General features: G+C 44.0%; 1 protein-coding gene across 1 annotated transcript; it reads left to right on the plus strand.

Annotated features, from left to right (window-relative positions):
• The first annotated feature begins 60 nt into the window (after positions 1–60).
• Positions 61–10,968, plus strand: LOC115433795 (integral membrane protein GPR137B-like). The gene is made up of 7 exons (XM_030155299.1): positions 61–692; positions 2,970–3,019; positions 3,102–3,324; positions 8,984–9,130; positions 9,828–9,956; positions 10,047–10,168; positions 10,465–10,968. The coding sequence occupies exons 1-7, from the start codon at positions 315–317 to the stop codon at positions 10,574–10,576; spliced, it is 1,161 nt and encodes a 386-aa protein (XP_030011159.1). The 5' UTR covers positions 61–314; the 3' UTR covers positions 10,577–10,968.
• The last annotated feature ends 5,405 nt before the right edge of the window (positions 10,969–16,373 follow it).

Raw genomic sequence — 16,373 nt, forward strand, 5'->3', positions numbered from 1 at the left:
GACCCCCTTTTGGACCTCCACCGGACCCCCTTTTGGACCTCCACCGGACCCCCTTTTGGACCTCCACCGGACCCTGGTCCACCACAGGGTTAAAGGTGCCGCGTCATGCGTCAGCTGATGCGTAACGTCACGTGGTTGTGCACGGGGCGGGTCCGGACCGGACGGAGGTTCCTCTGCGGTTCTCCTCGGCTGGTCCCGCTCCAGGTCCCGCTCCTCCTCCTCCTGGTCATGCGTCCCGGTCTCCGTGCCTCCTCGGTTCTCCTCCTCCGCTCCTGAGCACCTCCTCCTCGGCCCGTGTCCGGACCCGGTGGCCCATGGCGGCTCCTCCGGACCCCCCGGTCCCTCCTCCGGACCCCCCGGTTCCTCCGCCGACCCTGGGCCCGGCCGTGCGTCCGTTCGTGACCCTGGGTCTGACCGGGGTCTACACCGCCTTCTACGCGCTCCTCTTCCTGTTCGTGTACGCGCAGCTGTGGCTCGTGCTCCGGTACCGACACAAGCGCGTGAGTTTCCAGACCGGGTTCCTGTTCCTGTGCCTGGTCTGGGCCGCGCTCCGAACCCTGCTCTTCTCCTTCTACTTCCGGAACTCCAGGACCGTCAACAGCCTGGGTCCGGTTCCGTTCTGGAGCCTGTACTGTCTGCCGGTCTGCCTGCAGTTCTGGACCCTGAGCCTCATGAACCTCTACTGCGCACAGGTGGGTCCGGGACCGGGTCCGGGACCGGGTCTGGGACCAGGTCTGGGAAGGCTCCGGGGTGGTCTGTATGAGTCCGGGAGTTCTGGTATGCATGGTCTTGGGGGATCTGATGTAGTCTACAGGGTCCTGGGGCGGGGGGGGTTGATGTGGTCTACAGGGTTCTAAGGGGGCCGGTGTGTTCTGGTTTGGTCTACATGGTCCTGTTGGTCTGATGTGGTCTTCAGGGACCTGTAGGGTCTGATGTGGTCTATAGGGTCCTGGGGGTTCCAATGTGGTCTACAGGGTCCTGGGGGGTTGTGATGTGGTCTATATGGTCCTGGTGGGTTCTGATGTGGTCTATATGGTCCTGGTGGGTTCTGATGTGGTCTATATGGTCCTGGGAGGTCTGATGTGGTCTATATGGTCCTGCAGGGTTCTAATGGGGTCTACAGGGTCCTGGCGGTCTGATGTGGGCTACAGGGTCCTGGGGGGTTATGATGTGGTCTATATGGTCCTGGGGAGTCTGATGTAGTCTATATGGCCCTGGTGGGTTCTGATGGAGTCTACAGAGTCCTGGGGGTCTGATGTGGTCTACAGGGTCCTGGGGGGTTATGATGTGGTCTATATGGTCCTGGGAGGTCTGATGTGGTCTTCAGGGTCCTGGGGGGTTATGATGTGGTCTATATGGTCCTGGGAGGTCTGGTGTGGTCTACAGGGTCCTGGGGGTCTGATTTGGTCAATATGGTCCTGTTGGTCTGATGTGGTCTTCAGGGACCTGTAGGGTCTGATGTGGTCCATAGGGTCCTGGGGGTTCCAATGTGGTCTACAGTGTGGTTGCCGGGGTCGGCGGCTGCCTCCTGGTGCGGATGGCTCCCTGAGACAGCACCTCCTCTTTTACTTGTACATTTTTGTTCTGGTCTACCCGTGCTCAGTCAGTCTTCTTAAGTATGTGTGAGTTTGTGGGTTTGCATGTATATGTGTGTGTGTGTGTGTGTGTGTGTGTGTGCGGGTGTGGGTGGGGGGGCGGTACTGATTTTTAAACTCATATGTAAAGCACTTTGTGCTACAGTTTTTAATGTATGAAAAGTGCTATATAAATAAAGATTATTATTATTATTATTATTATTATTATTATTATTACAGGGTCCTGGGGGGGGGGTCTGATGTGTTCTACAGGGTCCTGGGGGGTTGTGATGTGGTCTATATGGTCCTGGGGGGTCTGATGAGGTCTATATGGTCCTGGGAGGTCTGATGTGGTCTATATGGTCCTAGGGGGTTCTAATGGGGTCTACAGGGTCCTGGGGGGTTGTGATGTGGTCTATATGGTCCTGGGGGGTTCTAATGAGGTCTACAGGGTCCTGGGGGTCTGATGTGGTCTACAGGGTCCTGGGGGGTTGTGATGTGGTCTATATGGTCCTGGGGGGTCTGGTTTGGTCTACATGGTCCTGTTGGTCTGATGTGGTCTTCAGGGACCTGTAGGGTCTGATGTGGTCTATAGGGTCCTGGGGGTTCCAATGTGGTCTACAGGGTCCTGGGGGGTTGTGATGTGGTCTATATGGTCCTGGTGGGTTCTGATGTGGTCTATATGGTCCTGGTGGGTTCTGATGTGGTCTATATGGTCCTGGGAGGTCTGATGTGGTCTATATGGCCCTGGTGGGTTCCGATGGGGTCTATATGGTCCTGGGGGGTTGTGATGTGGTCTATATGGTCCTGGGGGGTCTGATGGGGTCTATATGGCCCTGGTGGGTTCCGATGGGGTCTATATGGTCCTGGGGGGTTGTGATGTGGTCTATATGGTCCTGGGGGGTCTGATGGGGTCTATATGGCCCTGGTGGGTTCCGATGGGGTCTAGATGGTCCTGGTGGGTTCTGATGTGGTCTATATGGTCCTGGGGGTTCTGATGTGGTCTACAGGGTCCTGGGGGGTTCAGATGACAGTTGGCGGTCCCGTTGGTTCAGATAAATCCTGCTCTGTCTTCACTTTCTGCTGATTCTTTTTTATTTATTCATCTGATATTTTCATGTATAACTGAAGGTTCAACATCAGTTCTTGTTTGTTCCGTTTTTTTTGTGGTCTCGTTAAACATAGACGTGGTTTTCATCCAGTCGACTTTTTCCACTGTCAACTGCGGTGAATCGTGGTCTTTTTACTGTAAATGTTTGAGTCTGGGTCTGGCGTGACGTGAACTGTGAAACGTCCACTTCCTGTTTGAAGGGGAAGTGATGCGTTTGAGAACAGAGAAGTGAGAATCAGCTGGTTTTTCTTTATTTTTAATTTAAAATTTTTTTTTTTTAACAGGTTGTGTTCAAGGCCAAGTCCAAGTTCGACCCGGAGCTGCTCAGATACAGGTAAACGCCCACACCTGCACATGTGACGTCATACGTGTCCTGACGGCGTCTGATGGCGTGTTGTGGTCATGTGACCCCCCAGGCTGCCCCTCTACCTGCTCTTCCTCCTCGTCAGTCTGCTCTTCCTCGTCGTCAACCTGGCCTGCGCCGTCGTGGTCAGGACGTCGTCTGCGGAAACGCACGCCGTCGTCCTGGTGAGGGTCACCGTCAACGACTCCCTGTTTGTCCTCTGCGCCGTCTCGCTGTCGGTTTGTCTCTATAAGATCGCCAAGATGTCACTGGCGAACATCTACCTGGAGTCCAAGGTGAGAGACACACCCCTCTGCACACGAACCAGAACAAATATTAAAAAAAAAACAAATAATCAAGAAAAACAAACAAATAATGAACAAAATTATAAATCAAATGAGCAAAAATCATCTTTTGCTCATGTCTGAAAGGAAAAAAATTACCTAAAATAAACCAAATAAATTATGAAATGAATAAAATCTACATAAAACCAACATCTGTTCATGTCCAACAGGAGAAAATGACATGAAATCAATAAAGATGAAGAAAATATGATCAATAAAGTGAATATGAATAAAGTAATGAAAACATGAACCAAAAAAATAATAAATATTAGGCCTGTAACGGTCCACGTACCGAACCGAACCATTTCGGTACACAGCTGTACCCAAACGGTACAGTATGAGAAAAAGAAAAAGGAACCAAAGACGTTCGATGCAGAACTTTAAATCCGTGCAAGTTCCACACAGACATACGGAAGGAGCGCACGTTGACCCGAAATATGAAATAGCAGCTGATATAAGGTTTAAAAAAACAACAAATATGATGTGAACCTGGAAGGAAGAGACTGCAGACCCTCCAGCATCAGTCCAGTCCAGTTTGGATCAGTTCAGGTTCAGGTGAAAGACAACAACCAGGAAAGAGACGGTGATAAGACACATGTTGTTTGGCCCCTAGGAACTACGGTAGCTCTAAAACACTGACACTAGCTCTGTCTGTCTGTCTGTGTGTCTGTGTCTGTCTGTGTCTGTCTGTGTCTGTCTGTCTGTCTGTCTGTGTCTGTCTGTCTGTGTCTGTCTGTCTGTGTCTGTCTGTGTCTGTCTGTCTGTCTGTCTGTGTCTGTCTGTCTGTCTGTCTGTCTGTCTGTCTGTGTCTGTCTGTCTGTCTCTGTCTGTCTGTGTCTGTCTGTCTGTCTGTGTCTGTCTGTGTCTGTCTGTGTCTGTCTGTCTGTCTGTGTCTGTCTGTCTGTCTCTGTCTGTCTGTGTCTGTCTGTCTGTCTGTGTCTGTCTGTGTCTGTCTGTCTGTCTGTCTCTGTCTGTCTGTCTGTCTGTGTCTGTCTGTCTGTCTGTCTGTGTCTGTCTGTCTGTGTCTGTCTGTGTCTGTCTGTCTGTCTGTGTCTGTCTGTCTGTCTGTGTCTGTCTGTCTGTGTCTGTCTGTCTGTCTGTGTCTGTCTGTCTGTGTCTGTCTGTCTGTCTGTCTGTGTCTGTCTGTGTCTGTCTGTCTGTGTCTGTCTGTCTGTGTGTCTGTGTCTGTCTGTGTCTGTCTGTGTCTGTCTGTCTGTCTGTGTCTGTCTGTCTGTGTCTGTCTGTCTGTCTGTCTGTGTCTGTCTCTCTGTCTCTGTCTGTGTCTGTCTGTCTGTCTCTGTCTGTCTGTGTCTGTCTGTCTGTCTGTCTGTGTCTGTCTGTCTGTGTCTGTCTGTGTCTGTCTGTCTGTCTGTGTCTGTCTGTCTGTCTGTCTGTCTGTCTGTGTCTGTCTGTGTCTGTCTGTGTCTGTCTGTCTGTGTCTGTCTGTCTGTCTGTCTCTCACACACACTATAACAGAGGCATAGAACCCAAGAGTTAGAAGTGTGTAAAGTTTCACTTTCGTTTCATGCCATTGTTAGTTATGGACCGCACCCCCACGTATATAACTGCCCCCACCCACCTCCACCCCCCGGCTCCAACAACCCCCCCCCCCCCCCCCCCCCCCCACACACACACACACACACACACTATTTTTGACAAATCACACCCTGCACACACACACACTCACAAATACACAGTGTCCTAAACAGTTTGTTCTCTGTCCTAAAATAAATAATCAGGTTAATTTTGTTGTCAGTGTTTCTCTTCAGTTTGTTTCAACAGAATACCAGTTTACCCTCTTGTTAATGCTGCACTTCATGTGGAATTTTATGTTGTTCTTTTTCTGCAGAATGTGAACTGACAGAACTGTGATTAGATTTTTGTTGTTTGTTCAAAACTACCTTTCAGGGAAAAGTTCAATACTAATGTTTGAAATACATTTAGTAATATTAATAATTTATTTCATTTTCTGTCTGATTTATAGCAGCAGAATTATATTATTCCTGTTTTTCTATATTCTATTGTCTCCAGAAATTGGGGGGAAAATGTTCAAAAATTCATAAATGCATTGAAGACATTTTGAGGGGGTTTCTTTCTTCCTGTACTGAACCCAAAAAAAAACGAACCGTGGCTTTCAAAACGGAAAATGCACCAAACCAAAAATTTTGTGTACTGTTATAGGCCTAATTAATGGTATTGAAAATATGAAAAAGAATAATTAAAGAAATTAACAATAAAAAACAGATGTGCTCAATAGAAAAAGACAGAAAATCAACAAAATAATCAATAAAATGAATGAAAATGAAAAGAAAAAAACAAATGAACTAAGTTGAACAAAATAAATCTAATATTGAACAAACAAATTAGCAAAATGATCAATAAATTGTATAAAAATGATTAAAATAATAAATGAAATGTGTGAGCCTTTCCTCCAGTGGACGCCAAAATAAAAAAAAAGACAGACTGCATCAGGTTCTACTGCTGGACTCATGAGGCGTTCAGGGACTCATGCACATGAGGCGTTCATGGGTCATATGTGTTAATGTAGATTCATGTGGATCCAGATTCAGATCTGGATCCAGATTTGCCTTTAACAAACCCAAGTCCAGGGGCCTCATGTATAAAGACTTGTGTGGATTTCATACTGAAACCTGGCGTGCGCCCAAATCCAGAAAAGTCCGAACGCACAAAAAAATCCAGATGAATAAAACTGAGCGTACGCCCGAATCGAAATCGAATCGAAATGGGGCGACACGGTGGTGCAGTGGTTAGCACTCGTGCCTCACAGCAAGAAGGTCCTGGGTTCGATTCCAACACCAGTCGACGGGGGGTGGGACCTTTCTGTGTGGAGTTTGCATGTTCTCCCCGTGTCTGCGTGGGTTCTCTCCGGGTACTCCGGCTTCCTCCCACCATCCAAAGACATGCACCAATAGGTTAATTGGTTAATCTGAATTGCCCATAGGTGTGAATGTGAGAGTGATTGTTTGTCTCTATATGTCAGCCCTGCGATGAACTGGCGAAATGTCCAGGGTGTACCCCACCTTCGCCCCTATGTAGCTGGGATAGGCTCCAAGCGACCCCCGTGACCCTAGTGAGGATAAAGCGGGTTCAGAAAATGAATGTACGCCCGAATCCAAGTACACTTCCTTTATTCATCTCAGACAGCGTGGAATTGAGCGCATATGTTGGAGTACCTGACTCCTCCCTCTCCATGCCCACATTTAAATATGCAAATTAGTATAAACAGGGTCTGCAGGTGGGATTGCCCTCTGCAGGATCAGATGATGACGTCAAGGTGGAGGTGAAGCGGAGGCTGAAACAGGCGGAAGAAGAAAAGAGACGAACTCAGACTGTTTGAGCAGAAAGTCGACGATATTGTGGGTGACACTGTTCTCAGGGCTGATGCGGATCACCCCCAAGCTAAATCTGTATTTAGTATTAGTGTAAGTCACACATGAGTTCACACACAGTCTGATCACAGATAAACTGGATAAAGGTTCATGTGTGATCATGTCTGGAAATCACAGACTGTGACTCCTGTTTAATCACTCCAATTATTATTTTCCAACAATGAGACAGAGGATGGTCAGACGCAGGATCATCCTCCTGTCACGGAGGCTTCTGTTGACTCCCCAGCGTTAGCCGGTCCTCCGGTCCACCACCGCCCACTGCTGATGCCCGTCCGACCAGCATGGGTCTGTACTGACCCGGGTCACCAGAGGACATCGTGAGGACAGTCTGTGGAGTCAATGAGCGACTGGACCGACTAATAAATGTTCTCACAAACATGAACACGACAGTAAATGCATTTATCAACCAGTGAACTGTGTGTCCTTGTCTCTTTATATGGTTGTTGCTGAATGTCCTCCCAGGCAGGATTGGCATTGATGGGTCCAGGGTTGGTCTGGTTGGTTCTGGTTCTGGTTCTGGTGGTAGATGTGCTGCTCTGACAGTAGGATGACGTGTCTGTGTGTTCATTGTTCTTCTGTGTATCTCTGATGTGCACATCAATCGGAGGAATGACCTTTTTCACATTATGAACAGTTTCTCAGTGTCTCCTCTAAGTGTCGCCAAAGGTTCCACAGCACTAGGAACGTGCGTACTCCGGCTGTGGAGTTGGTGTGGAGCACCGCACTTTTCCACGGTCATTTCACTCTTTATACATCTGAATGGGAGTGAGGAAAAGGGCGTACGCCAGGTTTTTGTACGTATGCACACTTTATACAGGGTGACCCAAAAAAAAGTGTACACTCAGTTGACTGCTTGTTTAAAAGCCATTGAAGCATATCTACATAGGTTGTCATGCTTCAGTGATTCATTAAGGTCACTCAATGCAGCAGGTCATTGCTCTTCTTTCCAATTCATGTGCTTCTGTTGAAAATGAAGAAAACTTTAGCTGTACCTGAATTGCTGCGTGCCGGTCTGACACCTACTGAGATTGCAGCAAAGCTGGGAATATCCAGGTGTGCAGTCTACAAAATTAAAAAGAAGCTGAAAGATACTGGAACAGCCTCACGAAAACCTGGGTCTGGTCGTCCCTGATCTGTGTGGACCAAAAACTTGATTGACAAGGTCAAACGGCACATCAAGACAAATCCTGTGAGGTCCATGAGAAAGATGGCACGTGAGCTTGATGTGAGCCGCTCATCAATGCAACAGCTCATCAAGAATGATCTGAACATGAAGTCCAGGGCCAGAGTAAAGGTTCCACTGCTTACTGAGGCTCAACAAGAAAGTCGGGTCAGTCGGTCCAAGGTGTTGTTGAAAGATGTCAAGCATGCTGCAGCAGGTCGTGCGATCTTGTTCTCAGATGAAAAGATTTTTACTGTGGATGCCATCCCCAACCGCAGAAATGACCGATGGATTGGAAGTGATCCTTCAGATGTCCCTGATAATGTAAAGTATGCCAACACTACAAAACACCCAGCTTCTGTCATGGTTTTTGGCCTCATCTCATCAGATGGAAAGAAGATGCCTCCAGTGTTCATTCCTTCAGGAGTGCGCATCAACACGGACAAATATCTGGATATTATGAATGATAAAGTCAAGCCATGGATCCTTGCCAACTACCCGGATGGGAATTATGTGTTCCAGCAGGACGGTGCACCAGCACACACCTCCAAAAGGACTCAGGCATTCTGGTCCAAGGATATGTGGCCACCCCAGAGTCCAGATCTCAATCCCCTGGATTATAGCATATGGGCAACTGTGGAGGACGGTGCCTGTAAGAAGCCACACCCTTCTGTGGCAGCCTTGGAGAGGTCCATTGTTAGATCTTGGGAAAAGATGACAGCATCCTACATAAATAAGACCTGTCAAGCATTCCGCAGGCACCTGGAGGCTGTTGTGACACTTAAGGGAGGACACAATGAAAAGTAGAATCTACTGTACATGCTCTTTACAATAATGTATCATTTGTGGTCAAATTCTAATTCTAAGCTGAATAAACATGGCATTGAAGTTGTATTATGGCAGTGTAAACTTTTTTTTGGGTCACCCTGTACATGAGGCCCCAGGTCCCTAAAGGGGATGCAGGTGGCGATAAACCTATGCCCCGCCTCCTCTCTCACACCTGTTGCCTCCACCCCTGACTCCGCCTCCTCCTGTCCAGGGGACGTCGGTGTGTCAGGTGACCGCCATCGGCGCCGTCGTCGTCCTCCTGTACACGTCCAGAGCCTGTTACAACCTGGTGGTTCTGGGTCTGTCCAACAAGAGGATCAGCTCCTTCGACTACGACTGGTACAACGTCTCAGACCAGGTATGTAGACCAGGTATGTAGACCAGGACCAGTACGTAGACCAGGACCAGGTAGACCTCGGACAACAATCAAGCAGACCTCAGACCAGGACCAGGTAGACCTCAGATCAGGACCATATAGACCTCAGACCAGGACCAAGTACATAGACCAAGACCAGATACATAGACCAGGACCAGGTGGACCTCAGACCTGATGGTTCTGGGTCTGTCCAACAAGAGGATCAACTCCTTCGACTACGACATGTCAGACCAGGTATGTAAGACCAGAACTAGAACCAGGACCATGTACATAGACCAGGACCAGGTAGACCACAGACCAGGACCCGGTAGACCTCAGACCAGGACTAGGTAAACCTCAGACCAGGTCCAACACTGGCCACAGTCCATCAGGTCTTTATAATAACATCATCTTTGATCCTGCTTTGTTCAGTTCTTTATGTTTATTCTTGTCTTTGGTCCTTGTGGTCCTGGTCCAGGTCTTTGTCATAATGTTGTCCAGGTCGTCCTGGTCTAGATCTTTGTCATAAGGTGGTCCTGGTGGTCCTTGTAGTCCTGGTCCTGGTCACAATGTGGTTCTTGTAGAGGTCATAATGTGTTCCTGGTGGTCCCGGTACAGATCTTTGTTGTAACATGGTCCTGGTCTAGGTCCTAACGTAGCCCTGGTCCAGGTCCTAACGTGGTCTTTGTCATTTCTGAAGGCGGACCTCCAGTCGACCCTGGGCGATGCCGGGTACGTGGTCTTCGGGGTGGTCCTGTTCGTGTGGGAGCTTCTCCCCACCTCCCTGGTCGTGTTCTTCTTCAGAGTCCGAAAACCGAACCTGGACCGGGTGAGTCCACGATGACAGCAGATCCTCTGGTTCCTTAAAGGACCAGAACCAGAACCACTGAACCTGTTGTGTTGGTTTGTGGGTCTGCAGAGTGGAACCGGACTTCCTGGACACGTTTTCTCGTCTCGTGCTTATTTCTTCGACAACCCGCGACGTTACGACAGCGATGACGACCTGGCGTGGAGCGTCATGCCTCCAAACATACAGGCCAGGTAAGACCACCACGGGGACCGCCATGGGACACGGGTTATTGGTCCTGATAATCCTGATGATCTTCATGGTTCTGATGGTCCTCATGGCTCTGATGGTTCTGAACCCTCTGTGTGTTGTGATTCTCTGTTTTACGGATGTCTGTGAATGCCTCCTGTCTCATCCTGGACCTTCAGACCTTCATCGGTTCCTGATTCAGACTTTGTTGGTCTTTTCTGGTCCAGGTTGATCTTCTCCAGGTTTTTCTTCATCGTGTGGATCATAATCTAATGTTTGTTTATTTGTGGTCTTTCTTCAGTTTGGCGTCCGACAGCTACGAGTGGGGAAACCAGAACGGCATCAGCGCCTACATCGGAGGAGAAGACCCCTTCCACCTTCCTCTGCCTCCAGAGGAGCTCAGCCATTACTGAGGCCTGGACCCTCTGGTGGTCCATGGCAGTCCTGCTGACCCTGATGATCCTAATGGTCCTGATGGTCCCAATGGCCCTGATAATCCATATGGTCCACATGGTCCTGGTGGTCCACGTGGTTCCACCCAGACTCATCCATTCCCTTTTCTGCGTCGGTTTTGATGAACTCCTCTAAGGGTCCAGTCTCTAATGGGACCTGAATGTGGACTGACCATGTGAAGGGTCTGATGGACTCTGGAATGTTCTCCACATGTTCTTCTGTATTAGTTCATATTGAAAACTGTTTAATATATAAACTGATCTTTGTCCTGTATTTTATTACTATTTTATTACCATGGATGTGTTTATAGACCAGATGAGCCTTAATTCATATTAAAAAGTCAAAACCCTGATGATCAGAGTTTCATTTCACATCTTGTCTCCATCGTGGAACATCTGTCTCCACCTCCTTTTTTTCATTGGACACCTTTGGTTTAAATTATAGTGTTATTTAATTTAAATAATGTCAGAACCTTTATTTTCATCCACAGTTGGATTAGTTTTCATCCAGACCTTGTGTTGATGATTTAAAGTCTCCATTACATCCAGAGTCCAGGTCTGGACTCCATGTGTCCTTCAGTATCTTCAGGTGACCTCATCGAACCTGGACCTGACCAACTGGACCGACCCAAACCTGTGTGGTCCATCACCTACAGGTCACAGCTTTGAGTCACACTTAGAAGAAAAAACACCAACAAACAAAGGTAAGACAACAAAAGTAAACACAGCATCAGGACCATGAGGACACACACAAAAAAAAGAAGATTATGGACATCGTATATTCATATTTATTTATATTAGACTATGTTTGATTATATTGGCATATATTTGTTTATGTTAGTGTATATTTGGTTATATTAGTGTATATTTCTGTATAATGGTTTATATTAAAGTATTTGTTTACATTAGTGTATATGTGGTTATATTAGTGTATTTGTTTACATTAATGTATATTTTTGTTTATATTATTGTATAAGTTTACATTAGTGTATATTTATTTGTATTTGCATATATTTGTATATTTTAGAGTATATTTGTTTATATTAGTGTATGTTTATATTTGTATATATTTTTTATTAGTATTTGTTTGCATTTGTGAATCTCTTCTTCCTTCTTCTACCTTTTATTTGACTGTTTTATTTTATTTCTTATCTTTAAAGTAAAAATTCTGATTTGAATCTAAAAACAATCCTTCAACATCAGCAGATCTGTGGGAAGAACTGAATCAAAACTACATCTAAACTAAAAATAATATCAACAATTATTATTCTTTTTTATATTATTATTATTATTATTATTGTTATTATTTATTTATTTTTTTTGTGTATCTATTATCTGTTTCTGATCCTTCCTAATGAATTTACAGCCACTTTTTTTGTTTAGAACTTAAACATCAGACTTGAATCAGGATAAAAGTTTTCAACATCATATATAAAATTAAACCTTGGAAACAGATTCTCAGAATTTACTCCAAACTACATGTAGAATAAAATATATATGTTGAAGAACTTTGAGATCAGCATTAAATTCTGTTTGTTAAATGAAATATTTTCACAAATTAATGAAATTATAACAAAAGTTTTTTCTGCAAATGTTCATCTTTGTTTTTTTCATTCACAGATTTGAACAAATGTTTCCTTTGTCTCACATGGATCAGGTTTTAATGTAGAGTTTATGTCAGTGTTAAATGAGTCTGTTTGGGTCTTGGTCCTGGTCTTGGTCCGGGTCCTGGGGTGAAATCAGGGTCTTGGTATCCACTGGTTTGTTCAGTCACAGATCTGCACTTCCCAGTTCGTCCATGAGGGGGCGGTGTCCATCTGTGTTTGACATTAAACATAAAACAACTGAAGGCACCAAACATGTCTGACATTTACATGTCTGTTCATTCGAGTTCATTTGATTGAATTAAATGGCTCTTGTTATTCTTTTTTCACATACTTTTGTTAATTTGTGCTTTTTGTCAGTTTTACATCTTCATTTCTATATATCATAGTTATTCTTTTATCTATTTGTTTACTTCTTTGTGTTTTGGGCATTGTCTGTTTTGTCTTCTTGTACAGTGTCCTTGGGTGTCTTGAAAGGCGCTTATAAATGAAATTTATTATTATTATTATTATTATTTTGTTTATATTTGGCTCATTTTGACAGGACATTAAATTGAAATAGACAAAACCAGAACAGTTTTCATATATATATACAGGGTGGGGAAGCAAAATTTACAATATTTTGAGGCAGGGATTGAAAGACAGTGTATGACCAATTAGTTTATCGAAAGTCATGAGAATTTATTTGCCACAAGAAAATTGACATAATAGAAAATGTTTTTATTCTATGTGTCCTCCTTCTTTCTCAATAACTGCCTTCACACGCTTCCTGAAACTTGCGCAAGTGTTCCTCAAATATTGGGGTGACAACTTCTCCCATTCTTCTTTAATAGTATCTTCCAGACTTTCTGGTAATAGTTTTGCTCATAGTCATTCTCTTCTTTCCATTATAAACAGTCTTTATGGACACTCCAACTATTTTTGAAATCTCCTTTGGTGTGACGAGTGCATTCAGCAAATCACACACTCTTTGACGTTTGCTTTCCTGATTACTCATATGGGCAAAAGTTTCTGAAAAGGTATGGATAATAGTGTTAGGTATGATTATGACATCAGTATATGTTTGGTTTCAAAACAATTGACGTAGTGCCTGCTGAGAAAAAACAACTAAATGTTCATTGTAAATTTTGCTTCCCCATATATATTATTTATATATGGGGAATATATATATATATATATATGTGTGAAATACACCAGAGTTAATATGGTAGACCAGAGCTGTGACCCCGGTCAGTCAAATCCTCCTCTGATGAACTCAGTGATCTTCAGCCTGAGGCTGAAGTCATAAACTCATGAAGTTCTCTCAGTGGAACCATCTTCTGTTCTTCTGTTTGGATCAGTGTGGAATCTGAATAAATGATAGAATGTGGAAACGTTTACATGAGAAACAGGATAAATGTGACATTCTGAGTAAAAACAGAGGATTATTTATAGTTGGACTTGATTCTCTGAGGTTTTAACTCTTTATGTTTATTTATCTGAACATTGATCTGGACGTTGAATATTTCAGTTTTTTTTTAGTTTGACTCGACTAATGAATCCGTTTTGTGTGTGTGTGTGTGTGTGTGTGTGTGTAGGCTGAACTTGACTCCTGTTTTCATCCTGTTTGGTCTTCTACATCTTTTACGTCACCTTCATTGTTTCATCATTGACGTTGTTTTTCTTCTTTTCTTCTTGTTGTGTCTTTTTGGTTGTTTGTTTGTGCGGTGTTCAACTGGTGGTTGGTGACCCTGGGGTGGGTCACAGACTGGGTCCTACGAGGTCGTGAACTCGTTTCCTTAAATACAACCTGACGGTGGACTTTTCTTTGTCAGTCGAACAGTCGCTCTTTGACGCTGTAGTAAAACAGCTCAGAGATGAGATGTTCCAGTATATTAGTTTAAAGTATAGGTGGTCAAACATACGGCCTGTGGACCAAAACCAGCCCAAAGCTTCCAGTCTGTCCCACAGGATGAATTTATGCAAAAAAAAAAGACACTGAAGGTCTTAATAGTCCAGTCTGTCAAACTGGTTTTAGTTCCAAACTCCTACAATATTGTGTCTGTTACTAAATATTTAATACCTTTGCAGATCCAACATGATCAAAATGTATAAATGATAAGTTGAGGCGTTACATTGAACCTATTTTTCAGGTTTTTCACATTTTTGTGAATAAGGACTGTTCACTGCAAAAATCTAAATGTTACCAAGTGTATTTTTCTCATTTCTAATCCAAATATCTCATCACACTTAAAATCAGACAGAATCACCTACAGAGGAACTTTTCAGTCAGATATAAGAACTGATTTACAGACAATAGATCTGGAAAATCTGAGTTCAACAAATTTGACCAAGATAATTTTCACTTGTTTCATTGGCAGATTTTTTTTGTCTTAATTCAAGCTATTGTTTTCATCTAATTTTGTTGCATCATTTCTGTCATTTTCATCTTGGATTTTTTTTTTTTTTTTTAACGTTGTTTTCTTCTTGTATCCCTTTTGTTTCATCTTGTTTTCGTTGTTTTTCATCTTGTGTTCTTAAAGTCATCTTCTTCTTCTTCCATCTTCATACTCAGAGCCGGTTCAGACCTCTGTGGGCCCTCGGCAAAATTCTGCGAAGGGGCCCTCCTCCCCCCACTTCAAAACACGACCTTTTTCTTTAAGCCCCTCCAGGCCGTAGGTTATGGAGGATACATGAAGCGTTCCAGTAAACAAAACCCAGTCTGTAGTCAGTATTTCTTCATCACTTCTCTGTTGGTATAAACTCAGCTCCACTATCATTAAAACTGGACAAAGGGAGGACAGTCATGGAGGCGTTGACCTCACAGCTGTTCTCAGCTCATTCTGCTGTAGTTTTTTTCTTCTTCTGTCGTACTCGGAGGGAAAACTCTGCTTCATCTGGGATTAAAGGAAGAAAATGGACGTCCTCCTGTTATAGTCCAGGGAAAACCCACATTTTAGGTGTTTTGTTTTTCTTCTAAGTCAGTGTTTCTCAACGGGCGTAGTACTGCCCCCCAGGGGGTGTTGGGATACCGTCGGGGGGCATTTGGAATGAGAAAGCTGAGAAGGGGGGTGCAGAGACCAAAATGGGGGGTGTTAGTCTGTACAAGTATCAATATCAAGCAGCATATTAGGTCAATGGTGAATTTCCAATGTCCTCCCCGCTCCTCCGCAAGGTACGCTGCAGAACCTCGCCCAGCCCCCCCCCCAACCTATGTAATGTATATAAGCTCTGTCAGACCCACTGTCCACCAAGGTTCTAATAGTTTTGGATTTTTCATTATAGTTTAGTTTTATTTAGTTTTGATGTTTTTTCCTCTAATTCAGTTAGTTTTAATTTATTTTTAGAGCAGGTTTGCTAGTTTTTATTAGTTTTCGTTTTCTTCTAAATGCTTAGTTTTATTTTAGTTTTATTTTTTTCATATCTTCACCATTGTATTCAAATAAATCCCAGACAGGACTCTGCTGCTTTCTCCCAGCTTTAGTCTCCATGTTTCCAGGTAGAGTGGGGACCAGAAGACGACTGGAAACCACAAGTGACAGACCGTCAAGTGTCATATGGTGCTGCTAGATAAAATTGCTTGAGCGAAATAAATCTGTTTTGCATCAATCTGACATTGACAAAACGAAAACGAAGGGAATTTTATCCATAATTTTTATACGTTTTAGTTAGTTTTGTAAACACACAATACAGTTTCAGTTTGTTATTGTTTTTTCTTTCAATTATAGTTTTTATTTATTTCAGTTAACGAAAATGTTTTTTCAATTCTAGTTTTCGTCATTTTGTTAGTTTTTGTTAATGATAATAAACTTGGCTCAAACATTGAGAAACCCTGTTCTATGTGGTGGTTCACTATGTGGCTGTTGCCCCTCCCACTCAGTCACCACTAAAATGAAACCATTTCATTACATTAATTCGTTTGTAGTTTGAACCTCTGAGTTGTTACAGAACTTCACTGGATCTGATTAAATTAATTTTTAAAGTCAGATCACATATGTCAGGGATCCCAAACTCATTTTCTTTCAGGTTCCACATTCAGCCCGATTTGATCTGCAGTGGACCGAACCAGTCAAATAATAACAGAATAACCGATAAATAATGACAACTGCAAATTTTTGTCTTTCTTTAGTGAAAAAACCCCCCATTAAATTCTGAAAATAGTTACTTTTATAAAC

The sequence above is a fragment of the Sphaeramia orbicularis genome, chromosome 15 (assembly GCF_902148855.1).
Source record: "Sphaeramia orbicularis chromosome 15, fSphaOr1.1, whole genome shotgun sequence".
In the NCBI taxonomy this organism is placed as follows: domain Eukaryota; kingdom Metazoa; phylum Chordata; class Actinopteri; order Kurtiformes; family Apogonidae; genus Sphaeramia; species Sphaeramia orbicularis.

Bases quoted from the DNA above. Each gene is read 5' to 3' on its own strand.
- LOC115433795 (XM_030155299.1), top strand. From the start codon at position 315: ATGGCGGCTCCTCCGGACCCCCCGGTCCCTCCTCCGGACCCCCCGGTT. The intron at 9,131-9,827 runs GTATGTAGACCA...TCATTTCTGAAG, and splicing joins GGTACAACGTCTCAGACCAG to GCGGACCTCCAGTCGACCCT. The intron at 10,169-10,464 runs GTAAGACCACCA...GTCTTTCTTCAG, and splicing joins CCTCCAAACATACAGGCCAG to TTTGGCGTCCGACAGCTACG.